Source organism: Dryobates pubescens, chromosome 20 (assembly GCF_014839835.1).
Source record: "Dryobates pubescens isolate bDryPub1 chromosome 20, bDryPub1.pri, whole genome shotgun sequence".
Taxonomy (NCBI): Eukaryota; Metazoa; Chordata; class Aves; order Piciformes; family Picidae; genus Dryobates; species Dryobates pubescens.
The window spans coordinates 19,893,365-19,913,520 of NC_071631.1; the positions used below are offsets into that span (position 1 = coordinate 19,893,365).

The following is a 20,156-nucleotide window of genomic DNA, read 5'->3' on the forward strand; positions in this document are numbered from 1 at the left end:
CCAGAGGGCTTGAGGGCAGAGCTGGGGTGGGTTCAGGAGAGCTGGGTGAGTCTGGGAGTGACACCACTCAGGACCTCGGGGTTGTCTGCACAGATTTGCTATCATCTGAGGGGTCATCAGTCTGCTGCTGGCAGCAGAGAGGACCAAGGCCATGAAGGAGGTCTCAGGGGTGGCCATGGTGGAGACTCAGGGCCTGTGATGGGTGAGATCTTCCAGGGCACCTACAGGATCTGGATGCCAACTTACTTTTTGTAAGCCTGGGGTTTCCTGGGGTTATTAAATCCTTGGCTGGGAGGGAACCAGGGCAACCTGTGAGCTCACACTGGTGGGGGACAGTGCTCCTCAGGGCACTCCACAAGTTATGCCCACGTGGAAGTCCTGACCTCCTCTTTGCTGTGAGTAACCTGGGACCAGAGCATGGCCATGGCTGGGGACCTGGGATCAGAGCATGGCTGTGGCTGGGGACCTGGGATCAGAGCATGGCCATGGCTGGGGACCTGGGATCAGAGCATGGCCATGGCTGGGGACCTGGGATCAGAGCATGGATGTGGCTGGGGACCTGGGATCAGAGCATGGCCGTGGCTGGGGACCTGGGATCAGAGCATGGATGTGGCTGGGGACCTGGGATCAGAGCATGGCCATGGCTGGGGACCTGGGATCAGAGCATGGCCATGGCTGGGGACCTGGGATCAGAGCATGGTCATGGCTGGGGACCTGGGATCAGAGCATGGCCATGGCTGGGGACCTGGGATCAGAGCATGGTCATGGCTGGGGACCTGGGATCAGAGCATGGCCATGGCTGGGGACCTGGGATCAGAGCATGGTCATGGCTGGGGACCTGGGATCAGAGCATGGTCATGGCTGAAGACCTGGGATCAGAGCATGGCCATGGCTGGGGACCTGGGATCAGAGCATGGCCATGGCTGGGGACCTGGGATCAGAGCATGGCCATGGCTGGGGACCTGGGATCAGAGCATGGATGTGGCTGGGGACCTGGGATCAGAGCATGGCCATGGCTGGGGACCTGGGATCAGAGCATGGTCATGGCTGGGGACCTGGGATCAGAGCATGGTCATGGCTGAAGACCTGGGATCAGAGCATGGCCATGGCTGGGGACCTGGGATCAGAGCATGGCCATGGCTGCAGACCTGGGATCAGAGCATGGCCATGGCTGGGGACCTGGGATCAGAGCATGGCCATGGCTGGGGACCTGGGATCAGAGCATGGATGTGGCTGGGGACCTGGGATCAGAGCATGGATGTGGCTGGGGACCTGGGATCAGAGCATGGTCATGGCTGGGGACCTGGGATCAGAGCATGGTCATGGCTGAAGACCTGGGATCAGAGCATGGCCATGGCTGGGGACCTGGGATCAGAGCATGGCCATGGCTGCAGACCTGGGATCAGAGCATGGCCATGGCTGCAGACCTTGGCCACTCCTGGGTACCGTAGGGCAGGTGATGGTTGTGGCAATTGGATACCAAAGGACCTTCAGAGCACCCACGAGGTGCTCCTTGGGTCTGTCCTCAGCGCTCAGCCTCTGTCTCGATCCCTCTCCAGCAGCTGTCTTGTCCACCCTGAGCTGCCAGTGGGTGGCTGTGGGGCCAGGGAGCTAGCTTGCAGCGTGGCTGGTGCCGAGCTCCTCGGAGGCTTGGTGTCCCCACGCCTTTGCTTTGGGAGCAGCAGATGTTGGCAGCTGGAAAGCCATTCGGTGTCTCCAATCCCTCCAGCTCACCGGGGGCAGAGAGCAGCCGGGCAGGGGCGGCAGCAGGCGCTGCCCACCCCCACTCCCCTTGCTGGACAGCCACTCTGTGTGGGTTTGGTTTGGTTTTGGTTGCCTTTCTGTTCTTGTTCCCTCCGGGGAGCAGCCCCCGCAGCCCCCAGGGCCGGCCCCCGCCCCCAGCCCGGCGGCTCCCGGGCCCTTCCTCCCCTCCCTGCCCACCACCCCAGCTCTACACCAAGCAGCATGCACACTCGAGTCTCTTCCCCCTCGCTCTCTCCTGCTCCTTCTCCTCCCTTTAGGCCTTCTTACACTTGCCCTTCTTCTCCCGCTGCTGGAACTTCCTGAGCCGCCTTGCCCACGTATCCCTCCACTGGATCACCAGGCTGCTTTTGTCCGCAATGATGCCGCTCTGGTCGGGAGAGTCCTCGGTGGTGCCCAGCAGCAAGTACTTCTTCATGGGCTTGATTTTGGGGCACTTGCAGGCTATGTCCTTGGAGTGGATCCAGAGGGTCTGGTCCCCGCGCCGGATCCGGTTGCTGCCCTGCTTGTAGACGGAGATGATGTTGACGGTGAACTTCCACCAGTCGGCGTTCCTCTCCGCCTTCAGGATGTGGATCTGGACAGCTGGGGGGAAAGACAGCACCAGGCAAGGAGGGGGAAGAGGTGTTACACTCTGAGCTGGCAAGGAGGAAGGGGATTTCAAGCCCTACCTTCCTGGACTGCATCAGGAGGAGTGTGGCCAGCAGGAGCAGGGAGGTCATCCTGCCCTGTGCTCAGCACTGGTTAGGCCACACCTGGAGTCCTGTGTCCAGTTCTGGGCTCCTCAGGTTAAGAAGGACATTGAGTTGCTGGAAGGTGTCCAGAGAAGGGCAACAAGGCTGGGGAGGGGTCTGGAGCACAGCCCTGTGAGGAGAGGCTGAGGGAGCTGGGGTTGCTTAGCCTGGAGGAGAGGAGGCTTGGGGGAGACCTTCTTGCTCTCTGCAACTCCCTGAAGGGAGGTTGTAGCCAGGTGGGGGTTGGGCTCTTCTCCCAGGCAAGCAGCACCAGAACAAGAGGCCACAGTCTCAAGCTGTGCCAGGGGAGGTTTAGACTGGATGTTAGGAAGAAGTTCTTCCCAGCAAGAGAGATTGGCCACTGGGATGTGCTGCCCAGGGAGGTGGTGGAGTCCCCATCCCTGGAGGTGTTTAGGCAGAGCCTGGCTGAGGCACTTGGTGCCATGGTGTAGTTGATTAGATGGTGTTGGGTGACAGGTTGGACTTGATGATCTTTTCCAACCTTCCTGACTCTATGATTCTATGATACAGGCTGAGCAAGGAAGAGAGGTTTTGTCTCCTCAGAAGCTTCTCTCAGCTCTCAGGGGATAGAAGGTCTCCTTCTACACTGAGAATGGGCTCATGTCAAAAATAACCCCAGGAGCAGGTAGGTAGGGCTGGAGCTCAGGACTTGCCTGCTCCAAGCTGGAGCTGTGGCATAACGCTTAGGACTTCGAGTAGCACCAAGGATGGGGATCCCACAGCCTCCCTGGCTCTGCACTGGCCTGGGAATGAGAAGGGGCAATGGCAGCAGCTGCCTGATGCTCATCTCCACAGCAAAGGCCAGTGGGAAGAGACAGGGCACGAGAAGACACAAAGGGATGAGGACCAGGGCAGGGTCAGGCTGGATACTGGGGAAAATGTCTTTGCTGCAGGGGTGGTCAGGGACTGGCAGAGGCTGCCCAGGGAGGTGGTGGAGTCCCCAGCCCTGGAGGTGTTCCAGGAATGTGTGGCCATGGCTCTTGGGGTGGTGTTAGGTGATGGTTGCACACAGTGGCCTTGGAGAGCTTTTCCAACCCAAGCCACTCCATGATTCTGGGACAGTTCTGGGATTCTCAGCTCAGAAGCCCCAAAACCCACCTCTGACCCCAGGCCATCCACCATGAGCAAGAGAAGCCAGTGCTGGCTTACTCCAGTCTGGTAATGCTGACTACTGTAGACCATTACAAGCTTAGCAGATGCTCTCCAGCCACCAAGATGGTCCTCTAGGTCCCCCAGTGAGCATGGTCCCCAGGACCACAAGGGTCTGCAGGACCCCCAGGAGGGGAGGCTGGGAGCCAGGAACCAGAGCACAGCTTGTGCTGGGAGCCCTGGGAATGACACAGTGCTACCCAGAGTGGTGCTGCAGAGCAGGCTGCCTCTTTCTCCTGTCTTGTGTTCTGGGCAGGACCCTCTCCTCCATCCCATGGCCATGAAGCAAGCACAGATGGAGCAGTCCCCTGGGCCTGTTGGTGCAGCAACCTCTGCCCCAGCACCTGTGAACCAAAGCAGGGCACCCCCAGCAGCTTGCCCAGGAGCACAGTGCCCAGCTGGGCTTGCAAGCTCTCCACACCAGGAGACTCCACAACCTCTCTGGGCAGCCTGCTCCAGGCCTCCAGCACCCTCACAACAAACAACTTTCTCCTCCTGCTCAGATGGAACCTCCTGGGTTCCAGTCTGTGCCCACTGCCCCTTGTGCTGTCCCTGGGCACCACTGAGCAGAGCCTGGCCCCAGCCTCTTGCCCCCCACAGCTCCTTTAGCTCTTGCTGAGCATTGCTCAGCTGCCCTCTGGGGCTGCTCTTCTGCAGGCTCTCAGCCCCAGGGCTCTCAGCCTTTGCTGCTCCCAGAGCTGCTCCAGGCCCCTCAGCAGCTTTGCAGCCTCCCCTGGACTCTCTCCAGCAGTTCTCTGTCTCTCCTGAACTAGGGAGCCCAGAACTGGACCCAGCACTCCAGATGAGGCCTCACTGGGGACACTCTCTCAGCCTGCTGGCCACACTCTTCTTCATGCAGCCCAGGACACCATTGGCCTCCATGGCCTCAAGGGCACACTGCTGGCTCATGGTGGATTTGTCCCACATCACTGCCAGGTTGCCCTCTGCAGAGCTGCTTCCCAGCAGGTCCCCCCTCAGCTGTGCTGCTGCAGGAGGTTGTTCCTCCCCAGGAGCAGGACCCTACCCTTGCCCTTGCTGAACCTCATGAGGTCTCCTCTGCCCAGCTCTCACTGAACAGAAGCTGCCAGCAAAACTCCTCCTTTAGCCTTGCAACCCCCACCCCCATTTTCACCTCCTGGATGAGCAGCTGGAGGAACATCTTCCTCTCTTCCAGCCCCACACAGGGCAAACCCCTCTGAGGCTGTTGCAGGCAGGGAGGGCTCTGCAGCCCAGCCAGGATTTTGCCCTGGGAGCTGGTGGTGGTTTGTCAGAGGCTGCCTTGGCAGCCAGAGGCTTTCATGTGGAAGAAAACAACCCAAGGAAAACAAGAAGCCTGAGCTCTGACCACGTATTTCCCACTCTGCTGTGAAGGTACCAAGGAAGGAGAGGCTTGGCCAATGTGCAGCTTGCTGGAAGCAAACAACAACAACACAGGAAACCTCTTTCCAAAAGAGCTTCCACCTTTGACCTGCCTGGGTCCAGGCTGACAGCATGGAGAAAATGAAGGGAAGGGAAGCAGGCAGAGGTGGTTACAGGAAACTCTGCTCTAAAACACACAGTCTGGACTCCCTCTCTTCTTTTTTTCCTGATGTCAGGGCCCCCAGGCCTTGTTTGTTTTTCCCCTTTCATTAATGAAGTGGAAGGAGTGAAAGCTCTGGTGAAGGTTTAGCTGCCACAGCCACAGCTGCCTTCACCCTCCAGCCACTTTGCTGCCCCTAACTTTGCAGCCAGGAGCTGTGGAGTGCCTTGAGCCGGGTTTCAGAGCCCAGCTTTAGTGGAGGGGGCTTGGTGGTGGAGCCTCCAGTAGCTCCCAAGGGACACAAGGTGTGAGGAGCTGCAGAGAGGGGCCAGGAGGAATTTTTGGCAGCACCTCAGCTGGCTCCCCTAGATGGATCCTCAGGGATTGAGGCACTGGTTGCCCAGGGAGGTGGTGGAAGCCTCCTGCCTGGAGGTGTTTTGCAGCCAGGCTGGAGGTGGCTGTGAGCAACCTGCTGCAGTGTGAGGTGTCCCTGCCCATGGCAGGGGGGGCTGAAACTGGCTGATCCTTGAGCTCCCTTCCAGCCCTGACAATTCTGTGCTTCAATGATTCAATAAAAGAGAAGGTTTCAATTCCTTCCTGATTTTTTTTTCCTGGGGGGGGTCAGAAAGGAGGTCAGCTGTGCCCCACCACTCCCAGGCTGGGTTTGGTGAAGTCCTTCAGCTGCCAGTTCTTAGGGCAAAGCTTGGCTTTGCCTGTGCCATGGTGAGCTGCTCACACTTTGCTGACAAACAATCACAGAACCATTTCAGCTGGGAGAGACCTTCAACACAGAAGGATCTGGAGGTGCTGGAAGGTGTCCAGAGCAGGGCCACGAGGAGGAGCAGAGGGCTGGAGCTGCTCTGCTGTGAGGACAGACTGAGGGACATAGGGTTGTGCAGGCTGGAGAGGAGAAGGCTCTGAGGAGACCTCCTTGTGGCCTTCCAGTATCTGAAGGGGGCTCCAAGAAAGCTGGGGAGGGACTTCTGAGGGTGTCAGGGAGGGATAGGGCTGGGGGGGATGGAGCAAAACTAGCAATGGGGAGATTCAGATTGGATGTGAGGAAGAAGTTGTTCCCCAGGAGGGTGGTGAGAGCCTGGCACAGGTTGCCCAGGGAGGTGGTGGAAGCCTCCTGCCTGGAGGTGTTTGCAGCCAGGCTGGAGGTGGCTGTGAGCAACCTGCTGCAGTGTGAGGTGTCCCTGCCCATGGCAGGGGGGTTGGAACTGGCTGAGCCTTGAGCTCCCTTCCAGCCCTGACAATTCTATGGGTCTAAGACCATTGAGGCCAGCCCTTAACCCAGCACTGCCAGGTCAGCACTAAACCATGGCCCACAGCACCACATCTACTGCTGTACCAAGGCTAAGGTGAGATCAGCATTGTCCCTGTGCCTGCATCCATGGGTACTGGGCAGGGCTACCTCAGTGTAGAGTAGAGTAGAGTAGAGTAGAGTAGAGTAGAGTAGAGTAGAGTAGAGTAGAGTAGAGTAGAGTAGAGTAGAGTAGAGTAGAACAGAATAGAATTAACCAGGTTGGAAAAGACCTTTAAGATCATCCAGTCCAACCAATCACCCAACACCATCTGATCAACTAAACCATGGCACCAAAGGCCTCATCCAGGCTCTTCCTAAACACCTCCAGGGATGGGGACTCCACCACCTCCCTGGGCAGCACATCCCAATGACCAATCTCTCTCTCTATGAACAATTTCTTCCTCACCTCCAGCCTAAACCTCCCCTGGCACAGATTGAGACTGTGTCCTCTTGTTCTGGTGCTGGGTGCCTGGGAGAAGAGCCCAACCCCCACCTGGCTACAACCTCCCTTCAGGGAGTTGGAGAGAGCAAGAAGGTCTCCCCTGAGCCTCCTCTTCTCCAGGCTAAGCAACCCCAGCTCCCTCAGCCTCTCCTCACAGGGCTGTGCTCCAGACCCCTCCCCAGCTTTGTTGCCCTTCTCTGGACACCTTCCAGCAGCTCAACATCTTTCCTAAGCTGAGGAGCCCAGAACTGGACACAGGACTCAAGCTGTGGCCTAACCAGTGCTAAGCACAGGGCACAATGACCTCCCTGCTCCTGCTGGCCACACTTTTCCTGATGCAGGCCAGGATGCCATTGGCCTTCTTGGCCCCCTGGGCACACTACTGGCTCCTGTTCAGCTGCTGTCTACCAGCACCCCCAGGTTCCTCTCTGCCTGGCTGCTCTCAGCCACTCTGACCCCAGCCTGTAGCACTGCCTGGGGTTGCTGTGGCCAATGTGCAGAACCTGGCACTTGGCTGTGTTCAATCTCCTGCCCTTGGCCTCTGCCCATCTGCCCAGCCTGTCCAGGTCCCTCTGCAGAGCCTCTCTACCCTCCAACAGATCAGCTCCTGCCCCCAGCCTGGTGTCACCTGCACAGTGACTGCTGATGGACTCAATGCCCTCATCCAGATCATCAATACAGATACTGAACAGGCTGGGGCCCAGCACTGATCCCTGGGGCACACCACTGGTGCCTGGCAGTGGCTCCATTCACCACCACAGATGGGTTTGCACCCCCACAGAAGCCTGCCTGAAGCCCCCTGCCCATGCTGTGAGGCACAGCTCCAGCTGCTGGGCTTTTTCTCCAGCAAACTCCTCTCTGCAGCAGCTCTGCCCTGCCAGGAGCACACAGGCAGTGGGCTGCTGCTGCTCAGCTCCAGGGACTGGCTCCTACCCAGGGATGTATTTGGTGGGGTGCTGAGCAGCTCTGTTTCCTGCACTCTCCATCTCCTCCTGTCTCAGCCAGCTCTGTTGTTCCAACCTCATATCCTGGCTCTAAGCCTGCAGCACCTGCATGCTGCAAGAGCAGCTCTGAAGGGGCACCGAAGGAGGCCCTCCAGCCAGTTCCTCACCCAGCTCAGTGCTGCTGTCCCAGCCAGGGGCTGACAGCTGGGCCAGGAGTTTGCTGTGGGGAAGGGTGGCAAAGGCCTTGCTGAAGTGCAGGCAGACCACATCCACAGCCTGCCCCACATCCCTGCTCCTGCTGGCCACACTGTTCCTGGTGCAGGCCAGGATGCCCTTGGTGTACTCCAAGCAGCAGCTGAAAGGAGACCCTGTGCCACCCTGTGGGGCTGGGAAGGGCCAGGGCAGGGAAGGGCCAGGGCTGGCTGCTCACTGAAGCAAAGGCTTAAAATGGGATTATGGCTCTTATTGTACTTCCAGCAGTGGCTTTGCTGCCCAGCCACCACTTTCCTGTTGGTTTCATATTGAAGATTTATGCCTCCTGATCCCAGCTGCCCCAGGTGTGCTGTGGCTGGGCATGGTCCTTCCCCACGCTGCTAGGGGATCGCTTTCTGCCCCAGGGAGCAGGGAGCTCAACACTTCCCTGCTCCAGGAATGGGATTTCTCCACCTCCCAGGCTGGTTGAAGGGGCTGTGAGCCAGGGCTGAGCCTGGAGCTGAGCTGAGACTGAATTGGGGCTGATCCTGGGGCTGACCCTGGGGCTGGGGCTGAGCTGAGGATGAACTGGGACTGAGCTGCAGCTGAACTGGGACTGAGCTGCAGCTGAGCTGGGAATGAGCCTGGGGATGAATTGAGACTGATCCTAGGGCAGAGCTGGGACTGATCCTGAGGCTGATTCTGGGGCTGAGCTGAGGCTGAACTGGGACTGATCCTGGGGCTAGGGCTGGGACTGATCCCGGGGCTGGAGCTGGAGCTGAGCTGAGACTGAGCTGGGCCTGGGCCTGTTCCTGGGGCTGGAGCTGAGCTGGCTTCCCCCACCTTGGGTTTCTCTGTGGATTGAGGGCTTTTTCTCTCCCCTTTTCTCCTCTCAGGCTGCTTTTTGAACACACATTTTGCTTTTTCCAGCAGCCCCTGCCAAGCTGCTCTGGACAGAGGGCTGACTAAGTCAAGACTCCTCCAAAGGAAGGAGGTTTTATGTTTTTTACTCACTTCTCTTTTTTCCCAAGAAAGGGCAAAGTGAGCAATGACCTCACCTCTCAGATGAAGATCCTGCCCTCAGCCCATCCCCCCCCTGTGCCTGTGGGGAGGACAGGGGGTACTGGCTGGGACCACATTGCTGGTAGTCAGCAAAGCACTCACAGGATCACAGAATCACCCAGGTTGGAAGAGACCTCAAAGATCATCAAGTCCAACCTGTCACCCAAGACCTCATGACTAAACCATGGCACCAAGGGCCTCATCCAGTCCCCTCTTGAACACCTCCAGGGATGGGGACTCCACCACCTCCCTGGGCAGCACATCCCAATGGCTAGTGACTCTCTCAGTGAAGAACTTTATCCTAACATCCAGCCTGAACCTCCCCTGGCACAGCTTGAGACTGTGTCCTCTTGTTCTGGTGCTGATTGCCTAGGAGAATAGACCAACCCCCACCTGGCTACAACCTCCTTTCAGGAAGCTGTAGACAGCAAGAAGGTCTCCCCTGAGCCTCCTCTTCTCCAGGCTAAGCAACCCCAGCTCCCTCAGCCTCTCCTCACAGGGCTGTGCTCCAGACCCCTCCCCAGCCTCATTGCCCTTCTCTGGACACCTTCAAGTGTCTCAATGTCCTTAAACTGAGGGGCCCAGAACTGGACACAGTGCAGGATCTGGCCCCACTGCTGTGTGAAGAGCTCAGAGTCAGGGGGGAAATGGAGGTTTAAAAGCTCCAGGTTTCCTTTAGTCCAGCTGCCCATCCTGCTTGGATTGACCTCAAAGACAGCAGGGCAAGGCCCAAAGATGGGGCTGCAACAGCAGCACCTCCTGCATCACCCTCTGCATCTGCTCTGACAATTAAAGAACCCTCTCTCCTCTTGGGCCAGGAGGGAACCTCCACCCTCAGAACCTCCACTTTCAGAGCCCCCATCCTCAAAAGCTCTGTCCTCAGAACCTCCCTCCTCAGAACCTCCACTCTCAGAACCTTCCCTCTCAGCATCTCTGTCCTCAGAACCTTCCCCCTCAGCATCTCTGTCCTCAGCCCCTTCCTTGGGCTAATTTATAGTCACAGACTCACAGAAACAATCAAGTTGGGAAAGACCCTCAGGATCCCCAGGTTTCCCTGACCCCAGCCAACCCCCTCCTCTCCCTCAGGTTTTCTGGGAGCCTGGCAACCCAAAATTAAGGCAGAAAAAGGTTTTTTTGGCTTCAATTCTTGCCTGCCCCCTCCTCCCCCACCCCCAAACCTGCCCCCTGAAACCTCCCAGGCTGCCCTCCCCCCTGCCCTGTTTCACTCCAGACATTTGCACCTCGAGGGGAAGGGCTCCATTTGAAATAACAAGAAAAATAATTATTATTAAAAAAGAAAGAAGAAGAAAGAAAACAAAATGAAGCAAAATAAAACAGAGCACAACAAATTGAAACCAAAACAAAATGAAAGAAAATGAAACCAAACCCAAGAGAAGCCAAACCCAAGAGAAGCCAAACCCAAGGCAACAAATCCAAAATGAAACAAACCCCAAAAGAAGCAAACCCCAAAGGGAAGCAAAACCAAAGGGAAGCAGAACCCAAGAGAAGCAGAACCCAAGGGAAGCAGAACCAAAGGGAAGCAGAACCAAAGGGAAGCAGAACCAAAGGGAAGCAGAACCAAAGGGAAGCAGAACCAAAGGGAAGCAGAACCAAAGGGAAGCAGAACCAAAGGGAAGCAGAACCAAAGGGAAGCAGAACCCAAGGGAAGCAGAACCCAAGAGAAGCAAAACCAAAGGGAAGCAGAACCCAAGAGAAGCAAAAAGAAGCAAAACCAAAGGGAAGCAGAACCCAAGAGAAGCAAAACCAAAGGGAAGCAGAACCCAAGAGAAGCAAAACCAAAGGGAAGCAGAACCCAAGAGAAGCAAAAAGAAGCAAAACCAAAGGGAAGCAGAACCAAAAGAAGCAAAAAGAGAAGCAGAACCAAATGAAACAAAGGCAAAAGAAGCAAAAGCAAAAGAAGCAAAACCAAAATGAAACAAAACCAAAAAGAAGCAAAAGCAAAAGAAGCAAAACCAAAATGGAACAAAAGCAAAATGAAGCAAAACCAAAGGGAAGCAAAATGAAGCAAAACCAAAGGGAACCCAGGAGAGGCAGAACCCAAGAGAAGCAGAACCAAAATGAAACAAAGCCAAAGAGAAGCAAAAGCAAATGAAACAAAACCAAAGAGAAGCAAATCCAAAATGAAGCAAAACCCAGAGAAGCAGAACCAAAACGAAGCAGAACCAAAACGAAGCAGAACCAAAACGAAGCAGAACCAAAACGAAGCAGAACCAAAACGAAGCAGAACCAAAACGAAGCAGAACCAAAACGAAGCAGAACCAAAACGAAGCAGAACCAAAACGAAGCAGAACCAAAAGAAGCAAAAGAAGCAAAAGCAAAATGAAACAAACCCAAATGAAACAAACCCAAAGTGAAACAAAACAAAATGAAGCAAACCCAAAGCGAAACAAACCGAAACGAAACGAAACCGAAACGAAACCAAACCGAAATGAAACCAAAGCGAAACGAAACAAACCCCAAAACAAAAGCCCGAAAGGAGAGGAAACAAAGCAAAGCAAAACAAACCTCCGAAATTCACCCAACAAACGCTCCCCAAAGAAACAGATAAGGAAATAAATAAGGGGGGTGGGGGAGATCCCCTTTGAATGGGGGAGTGAATGGAGGGAGGTAAAGAAAGCCTCATTGAGAAGCGCGGGGCGGATGATAGCGACCGATTGAGCCCGCGGCAGGAGTGACTCCGCTCAAGCTAATTAGGGCTTTTAGGACATTCAGCCCAGCCCTGCCAGCTCAGCGGTGAGGAAAAGAGCTTCCTAATTGGCTTCCTGCTGGGGTGTCAGACCCGAAGTCTTTATTATCCCTCCCCCTGCACCCTTTCAACTCTTTCTTCCCTCCCTGGCCCTGCCGAAAGCGCGGAGCTGCCCCCCGCTTGCCCGCCTCGGCGCGGCTGGGCTGTGGCGTTGCTTCTCCTGCTGCCTCACCAGCCCGGGGTGGACTGGGGAAAGGAAATCTGGGGTGGCTGGGGACTCCCAGGGCCAGGAGGGTTAGGCTGGCAGCACCTCAGTTCCCACACTGAGACAGCATCAGCCTGCTCACCTCAGAATCACAGAATGAATGCCAGCATGGTGGGGTTGGAAGGGAGCTCTGGGGATCAGCTAGTCCAAGCCCCTGCTCAAGCACAGAAGCTTGCCCAGCAGCACAGTGCCCAGCTGGGCTTGGTGGCTCTCCACTCAAGGAGACTCCACAACCTCTCTGGGCAGCCTGCTCCAGGCCTCCAGCACCCTCACAGCAAACAACTTTCTCCTCCTCTTCAGGAGGAACCTCCTGGCTTCCAGTTTGTGCCCACTGCCCCTGTTGATGGGCACCCTGCCATCCTCTGAAAGCCTGGGGCCAGTTTGGATCATGACAGATCCATGTTTCCTACAGCCACTTGGCTGCTTTCTCCCCTCTTCAGAGGGTGAACACTCCAGCATGAGCTCATCCCTCAGGAGATGCTGGAGAAGCCAGCAGAGAATCCACCCAGAGCAAACCCCAATCATAGAAACACAGAATTGCATGGGTTGGAAACGGCCTCTAAGGTCATCCAGTCCAACCACCAGCCCAACACCACCATGGCCACTACACCATGGCCCCAAGAGCCATGTCCCACACATTTCTGGAACACCTCCAGGGCTGGGGACTCCACCACCTCCCTGGGCAGCCTCTTCCAGTCCCTGACCACTCTGGCAGCAAAGACATTTCCCCTCCTCTCCAACCTAACCCTCCCCTGGCACAATTTCAGGCCATTTCCTCTCGTCCCACCACCTGATAGTAGGGAGAAGTGCTCAGCCCTGCTCTCATCTCAATAACCTCAAGTTCCAGCAGTGACTTCTTCATGTGCACCTAAGCCCTTTTCTCTAAGGGAAGAGGCCTTTGGACCTCCCCAACACTGAGGAGCCTCCAGCAGCTCCCACAAGCATGACAGGACCTCAGTGTGACCTTGCTGGTTGGGGACCACAAGCACACCCCAGCCTTGGCAGCTCACCCTTGGCAAAGGATGCTCTCAACAACCATTAGAGTGACCTTGGAGCAGCCTGCCAGTACCTGAAGGAGCCCAGAGGAGAGCTGGGCTTGTGGTGACAGGATGAGAGGCAATGGGTCTGAGCTGGAAGAGAGGAGATTGAGAGTGGAGATGAGGAAGAAATTCTTTCCAGTGAGGGTGGGGAGACACTGGCACAGGTTGCCCAGAGGGAGGCTGTGGCTGTCCCCTCCCTGGAGGTGTTCAAGGCCAGGCTGGATGAGGCCTTGAGCAAGCTGGGCTGGTGGGAGGTGTCCCTGCCCATGGCTGGGGGTTGGAACTGGGTGAGCTTTGAGGTCCCATTCCAACCCAAACCCATTCTGTGACTCCATGATTCTATGAGTTTGCCATTGGATAACAGACAAACAAATGGGAATGCAAACAAAACCTTTGCCTCCAGGCCCTCTCCCTTCCCTTGGGCTCTCAGGGAGGTGCCAGAGCACAAAGGCAGCGTGGAGCAGCCCAGGGCTGGCCCTGCTGGGAAGAGCCTTGTCCAGGGCTGGGCTGTTAAATGGGAATTCGTTCTGCTCTCACACACACACTTCCCAGGCATGCTGAGCTGCTGCTGTCAGCCTGCTGGAGGGAGGGAGGGAGGGAGGGACAGAGGGAGGAGGCTTCTCCACTGGTGGATGCTTTGATGCAGGCAGGGTGGGAGGGCTTTTCCCTGGTAGTTTGGGGAAATATATACACACACAAATAGAGATACATCTCTACACATGTGTTTAGAGATATTTGATGTATCCAGTAGCTGAAGGGGCTGCAGGAGAGCTGGGGAGGGACTTTTGATTAGAGCTTGTAGTGACAGGACAAGGGGCAATGGCTCTGAGCTGGAGGAGGGCAGATTGAGACTGGAGATGAGGAAGAAATTCTTTCCAGTGAGGGTGGGGGGACTCTGGCACAGGTTGTCCAGGGAGGCTGTGGCTGTCCCCTCTCTGGAGGTGTTGAAGGCCAGGTCAGATGAGGCCTTGAGCAGCCTGGGCTGGTGGGAGGTGTCCCTGCCCATGGCAGGGGGTTGGAACTGGATGGTCTTGAAGGTCCCTTCCAACCCATGCTGCTTCTATGATTCTGTGATGTTCTGCAGTGGGGAAGAAGGGTTGGCAGGCACTGAAGCAGCCACAGCCCTGCTGGGTGCTAAACCCTGTCCCACAGCACCTCTCCATTCCCTGTTTGTTCACACTGCCTCACAGCCAGGCTTCCTCACACACAGCCTGCTCCCCAGGCTGATGGCAGGTCCCTCCTGCAGACACTTTGCTCCCCTCCCACAGGGGGTGAGAGGATTCCCAGCCCTTAGGTAGGCTTGGCAGCATTTCTAAACATCCCCCAGCACACAGCACCTGTGCTTCACCAGCTCCACCTGGGCTCTCCAGGCTGCTCCCATTCCTGACAGCTCATCCCAAGAGCACTGGCATGGCAGGGGAAGAGAGTGATCCTCTGGGCAGGGGGGAGCGAAGAGGAGCTGTCCCTCCCCACCAGCCTGTGCCAGCTGGGTGCTGGCAGGTGATGGCCAAGCTAGGGTGGAGAAGGGTGAAGCCTGGGGAGGGCTTCAAGAGGATTTCTTGGTGTGGCCTCTCCTCCTGAGGTCACCCTGGGAACCTCCTGCATGATCCCACTGGTGACTACACTGGGAATGGACTCATGGGCAAAGGAGCAGGTAGGTAGGGCTGGAGCTCAGGACTTGCCTGCTCCAAGCTGGAGCTGTGGCATAACGCTTAGGACTTCGAGTAGCACCAAGGATGGGGATCCCACAGCCTCCCTGGCTCTGCACTGGCCTGGGAATAAGAGGGGGCAATGGCAGCAGCTGCCTGATGCTCATCTCCACAGCAAAGGCCAGTGGGAAGAGACAGGGCACGAGAAGACACAAAGGGATGAGGACCAGGGCAGGGTCAGGCTGGATACTGGGGAAAATGTCTTTGCTGCAGGAGTGGTCAGGGACTGGCAGAGGCTGCCCAGGGAGGTGGTGGAGTCCCCAGCCCTGGAGGTGTTCCAGGAATGTGTGGCCATGGCTCTTGGGCCCATGGTTTAGTGGCCCTGGTGGTCAAGGATTGAACTCAATGATCTTGGAGGTCTTCTCCAACCCAACCAATTCTATGACTCTGTGACACTGTGGACCCTGGCTCGAAGGTTGTCTCAGCATCTGCAGGGGGCTCATAGCTTCCAAGTAAGACATTGCATCAGTGCTCCACCAGGCATCACTGCCCAGGCTTTCCTCTCCAAACCCAGCAAACCCATCCCCTGAGTCACATCCCCTCCCCCCCAGGTACGGGCAGCTGCCACCAAGCAGAGCTGGGCTGTGCGGTTGGCATCCAGCTAGAAACCTGCCCCTGGGCTGGGTGGGCTTGGAGGCAGCTGTGGGGGGGGGGGAGGTGCTGCAGCTCTGCATGCCTGGGGAAGACTCACCATAGTCTTTCTTACAGTACTTCTTCATGTTGATCTTCAGCTTCCCCTTGGAGGCCTTGCAGTATGAGTCACAATCTGCACAGGAGAGAGGGGGAGGGCAGGAAAACATTAACAAAACAAATTAGCCTTAAAACGAAGAAAAGGCTGGGGGAAGGGGGTGGGACACACACACACACACACTCACACTCACACACACACACACAGAGGGCTCAAAGCTGCAGCCTGCCATGAATAAGCAGCGTGCCTGTGATATCCATCTGCCAGGTCCCGATTGGGTCGGCCAAGAGGGCATTCAGCAAACCCTTCCCTTCCAAAGAAAGCTCTGCACAAAGGAATCCTCCCTCCCGCCCTCCTCCTCCCCCCCTGCCCGCCTCTGTCTTCCTGGGAGACCCCAGGGGCCTCCCTTATTGTGCCACCCAGAGCTTTTTGAGAGCCACACAAATTCCTCCTGTTCTTCAGCCCCCAACTGGAGCTTGCCCGGAGCCCACAGAGGCTCCATTGTCACCCCCTAACCCGGGCCGGTGTCAGCCTTTGGCATTCATTGCCAAGAGATTGGGGCTGGGGTCACCCTGGGACAATGTGGGTCAGGGAGGAAATTAGCAGCCCATGAAGCATTAGCAAAGCCCTTTTGGTGTCCACTCTGCTGAAGTGTGCAAATAAAATGCCCCAGTAGGAACGTTTGGTCTCTAATGGGCCCCCACTGCTGGGACACGCTGGCTTGGCTGGGGCAGGCAGGGGGGCTGGCACCACAGCCTGGCACTGCCACCAGGAGCGCGGTTCCAGGGGGCTGTGGGGATGCTGAGCCTTGTTCTGGGGGCTGCTGCTCCCCAGGGACCTGGTCCTGTCTGGGATGTGGCTGGGTGGCATCGCACAGCTGGATAGCATCACATAGCTGGGTGACATCATGGAGACAGCAGATGCTCAGGTGGCATCACACAGGTGGGTGCCATCAGATGGTCAGGGGGCATCACTCAGTTGGGTACCATCAGATGGTCAGGTGGTGTCACCCAGTTGGGTGCCATCAGATGGTCAGGGGGCATCACCCAGTTGGGTGCCATCAGATGGTCAGGTGGTGTCACCCAGTTGGGTGCTATCAGATAGTCAGGTGGTGTCACTCAGCTGGGTGCCATCAGATGGTCAGGGGGCATCTGTTATCAGATGGTCAGGTGGCATCACCCAGTTGGGTGCCATCAGATGGTCAGGGGGCATCACCCAGCTGGGTACCATCAGATGGTCAGGGGGCATCTGTTATCAGATGGTCAGGTGGCATCACCCAGTTGGGTACCATCAGATGGTCAGGGGGCATCTGTTATCAGATGGTCAGGTGGCATCACCCAGTTGGATGCCATCAGATGGTCAGGGGGCATCACCCAGCTGGGTACCATCAGATGGTCAGGGGGCATCACCCAGCTGGGTGCCATCAGATGGTCAGGGGGCATCACCCAGCTGGGTACCATCAGATGGTCAGGGGGCATCTGTTATCAGATGGTCAGGTGGCATCACCCAGTTGGATGCCATCAGATGGTCAGGTGGCATCACCCAGTTGGGTGCCATCAGATGGTCAGGGGGCATCACCCAGCTGGGTACCATCAGATGGTCAGGGGGCATCTGTTATCAGATGGTCAGGTGGCATCACCCAGCTGGGTACCATCAGATGGTCAGGGGGCATCACCCAGCTGGGTGCCATCAGATGGTCAGGGGGCATCTGTCATCAGATGGTCAGGGGGCATCACCCAGTTGGGTGCCATCAGATGGTCAGGGGGCATCACCCAGTTGGGTGCCATCAGATGGTCAGCTGGTATCACCCAGTTGGGTGCCATCAGATGGTCAGGGGGCATCACCCAGTTGGGTGCCATCAGATGGTCAGGTGGCATCACCCAGCTGGGTGCCATCAGATGGTCAGGGGGCATCACACAAAGGATAGCATCACAAGGTTGGAAGGCACCATGAAGCTGGATGGGAGCACATGGTCAGATGGCATCAGGAGGTTTGATGGCATTGTGTGGTCAGTGCCCCCACTGCCACAGCTGGAACATCCCAGTGATGCCCCTGCCAGGCTATGATAGTCACTAGAGACCCATCCCAGCTAGGAACTAATCCCAGCTAGGAATCCATCCCACCCCAGATAGGAACCCACCCCAGCTAGGAATCCATCCCAGCTAGGAATCCATCCCACCCCAGCTAGGAATCCATCCCAGACAGGAACCCATCCCATCCCAGCTAGGAACCCATCCCATCCCAGCTAGGAATCCATCCCACCCCAGCTAGGAATCCATCCCACCCCAGCTAGCAACCCATCCCACCCCAGCTAGCAACCCATCCCATCCCATCTAGGAACCCATCCCAGCTAGGGAACTCATCCCACCCCAGCTAGGAACTCATCCCAGCTAGGAATCCATCCCAGCTAGGAGCCCATCCCATCCCATCTAGGAATCCATCCCATCCCAGCTAGGAACCCATCCCATCTAGGAACCCATCCCACCCCAGCTAGAAACCCATCCCAGCTAGGGAACCCATCCCATCCCAACTAATCCATCCCAGCTGGGAACCCATCCCATCCCATCTAGAAACTCATCCCAGCTAGGAAGCCATCCCAGCTAGGAACCCATCCCAGCTAGGAACCCATCCCATCCCAGCTGGGAACCCATCCCATCCCAGCTGGGAACCCATCCCATTCCAGCTGGGAATCCATTCCAGCTAGGAATTCATCCCATCCCATCCCATCCCAGCTAATCCATCCTATCCCAGCTAGGAACCCATCCCAGCTAGGAACCCATCCCAGCTAGGAATCCTTCCCAGCTAGGAACCCATCCCATCCCAGCTGGGAACCCATCCCACCCCAGCTAGGAATCCATGCCATCTAGGAACCCATGCCATCCCAGCTAATCCATCCTATCCCAGCTAGGAATCCATCCCAGCTTGGAACCCATGCCATCTAGGAACCCATCCCATCCCAGCTAGGAATCCATCCCATCCCAGCTATTAACCCATCCCAGCTAGTAAGCCATCCCAGCTAGGAACCCATCCCATCCCAGCTAGGAATCCATCCCATCCCAGCTAGGAATCCATCCCATCCCAGCTAGGAACCCATGCCAGCTAGGAACCCATCCCATCCCAGCTAGGAATCCATCCCATCCCAGCTAGGAATCCATCCCATCCCAGCTAGGAACCCATGCCATCTAGGAACCCATCCCATGCCAGCTAGGAACCCATCCCATCCCAGCTAGGAAGCCATCCCAGCACTCTTTCCCAGCCAGTGGGTGTGTGAGGTGAGGAGGCAGCACCCAGCTGCCCCCCAAGCCCTGCAGAACTGGCCCTTAGCCCCACAGCCCCTGCCAGGGCACAGACTTGGAGCCATGTTTCCAGCTCCAGCCTGCTCTGCCCCTGCTTTGCCTCACACCACCCTGGCTGTGCCTTCCCTTTCTCTTTCTCCCAAGCCCAGGGGCTGTGCCAGGACTTCAGCTGGTTTGAATTGAACTGGAAGTGGCCAGAGCCAGCTGGTGTAGATCAGTGTAAATCTCCAGCTGCCAGGGCTGGCTGACAGGGGTGGGGGGTTTGCCCCAGTTCATTCCCTTTGTCCTCTCTGCAGAGAACTCTTTTTGCCTCCTGGGTGACTTGGAGTTCCTCTGGGGCCTCTTTGGGAGGGCAAATGAAAACTTGCCAGAGCAAAAGCATTGAGTTCATGTCTGCTGGAAACACATGTCCACACATGGGGTGAGGCTGCAAGGGCACTGCTTGCTCAGGGGATGCTGCAGGATAGAATAGCATAAACCAGGTTGGAAGAGACCTTCAAGGCCATCGAGTCCAACCTGTCATCCAACACCATCTGATCAACTAACCCATGGCACCAAGCACCCCATCCAGTCTCCTCCTGAACACCTCCAGTGATGGTGACTCCACCACCTCCCTGGGCAGCACATCCCAATGGGCAATCACTCTCTCTGTGTAGAATTTTCTCCTAACCTCCAGCCTAAACCTCCCCTGGCACAGCTTGAGACTGTGGCCTCTTGTTCTGGTGCTGGGTGCCTGGCAGAAGAGACCAACCCCCACCTGGCTACAACCTCCCTTCAGGGAGTTGCAGAGAGCAAGGTCTCCCCTGAGCCTCCTCTTCTCCAGGCTAAGCAACCCCAGCTCCCTCAGCCTCTCCTCACAGGGCTGTGCTCCAGACCCCTCCCCAGCTCTGTTGCCCTTCTCTGGACACCTTCCAGCAGCTCAACATCTTTCCTAACCTGAGGAGCCCAGAACTGGACACAGGACTCAAGGTGTGGCCTGAGCAGTGCTGAGCACAGGGCAGGATGACCTCCCTGCTCCTGCTGGCCACACTGTTCCTGATGCAGGCCAGGATGCCATTGGCCTTCTTGGCCACCTGGGCACACTCCTGGCTCCTGTTCAGCTGCTGTCAACCAGTACCCCCAGGTCCCTCTCTGCCTGGCTGCTCTCAGCCACTCTGCCCCCAGCCTGTAGCACTGCCTGGGGTTGCTGTGGCCAATGTGCAGCCCCTGGCACTTGGCTGTGTTCAGTCTCCTGCCCTTGGCCTCTGCCCATCTGCCCAGCCTGTCCAGGTCCCTCTGCAGAGCCTCTCTACCCTCCAACAGATCAACTCCTGCCCCCAGC

The 20,156-nt window shown here is 56.9% G+C and overlaps 1 protein-coding gene across 1 annotated transcript in view; it reads right to left on the minus strand.

Annotated features, from left to right (window-relative positions):
• Positions 1–1,960: 1,960 nt before the first annotated feature.
• NTN1 (netrin 1) overlaps positions 1,961–20,156 on the minus strand; it is a 154,694-nt gene continuing 136,498 nt past the window's right edge. Inside the window, exons 5-6 of the mRNA XM_054170621.1 lie at positions 15,543–15,617; positions 1,961–2,346 (exon numbers count right to left, since the gene is read on the minus strand). Coding sequence (XP_054026596.1) covers positions 2,018–2,346; positions 15,543–15,617 — 404 coding nt within the window. The 3' untranslated portion in view covers positions 1,961–2,017. The remainder of the gene's footprint in view (positions 2,347–15,542; positions 15,618–20,156) is intronic.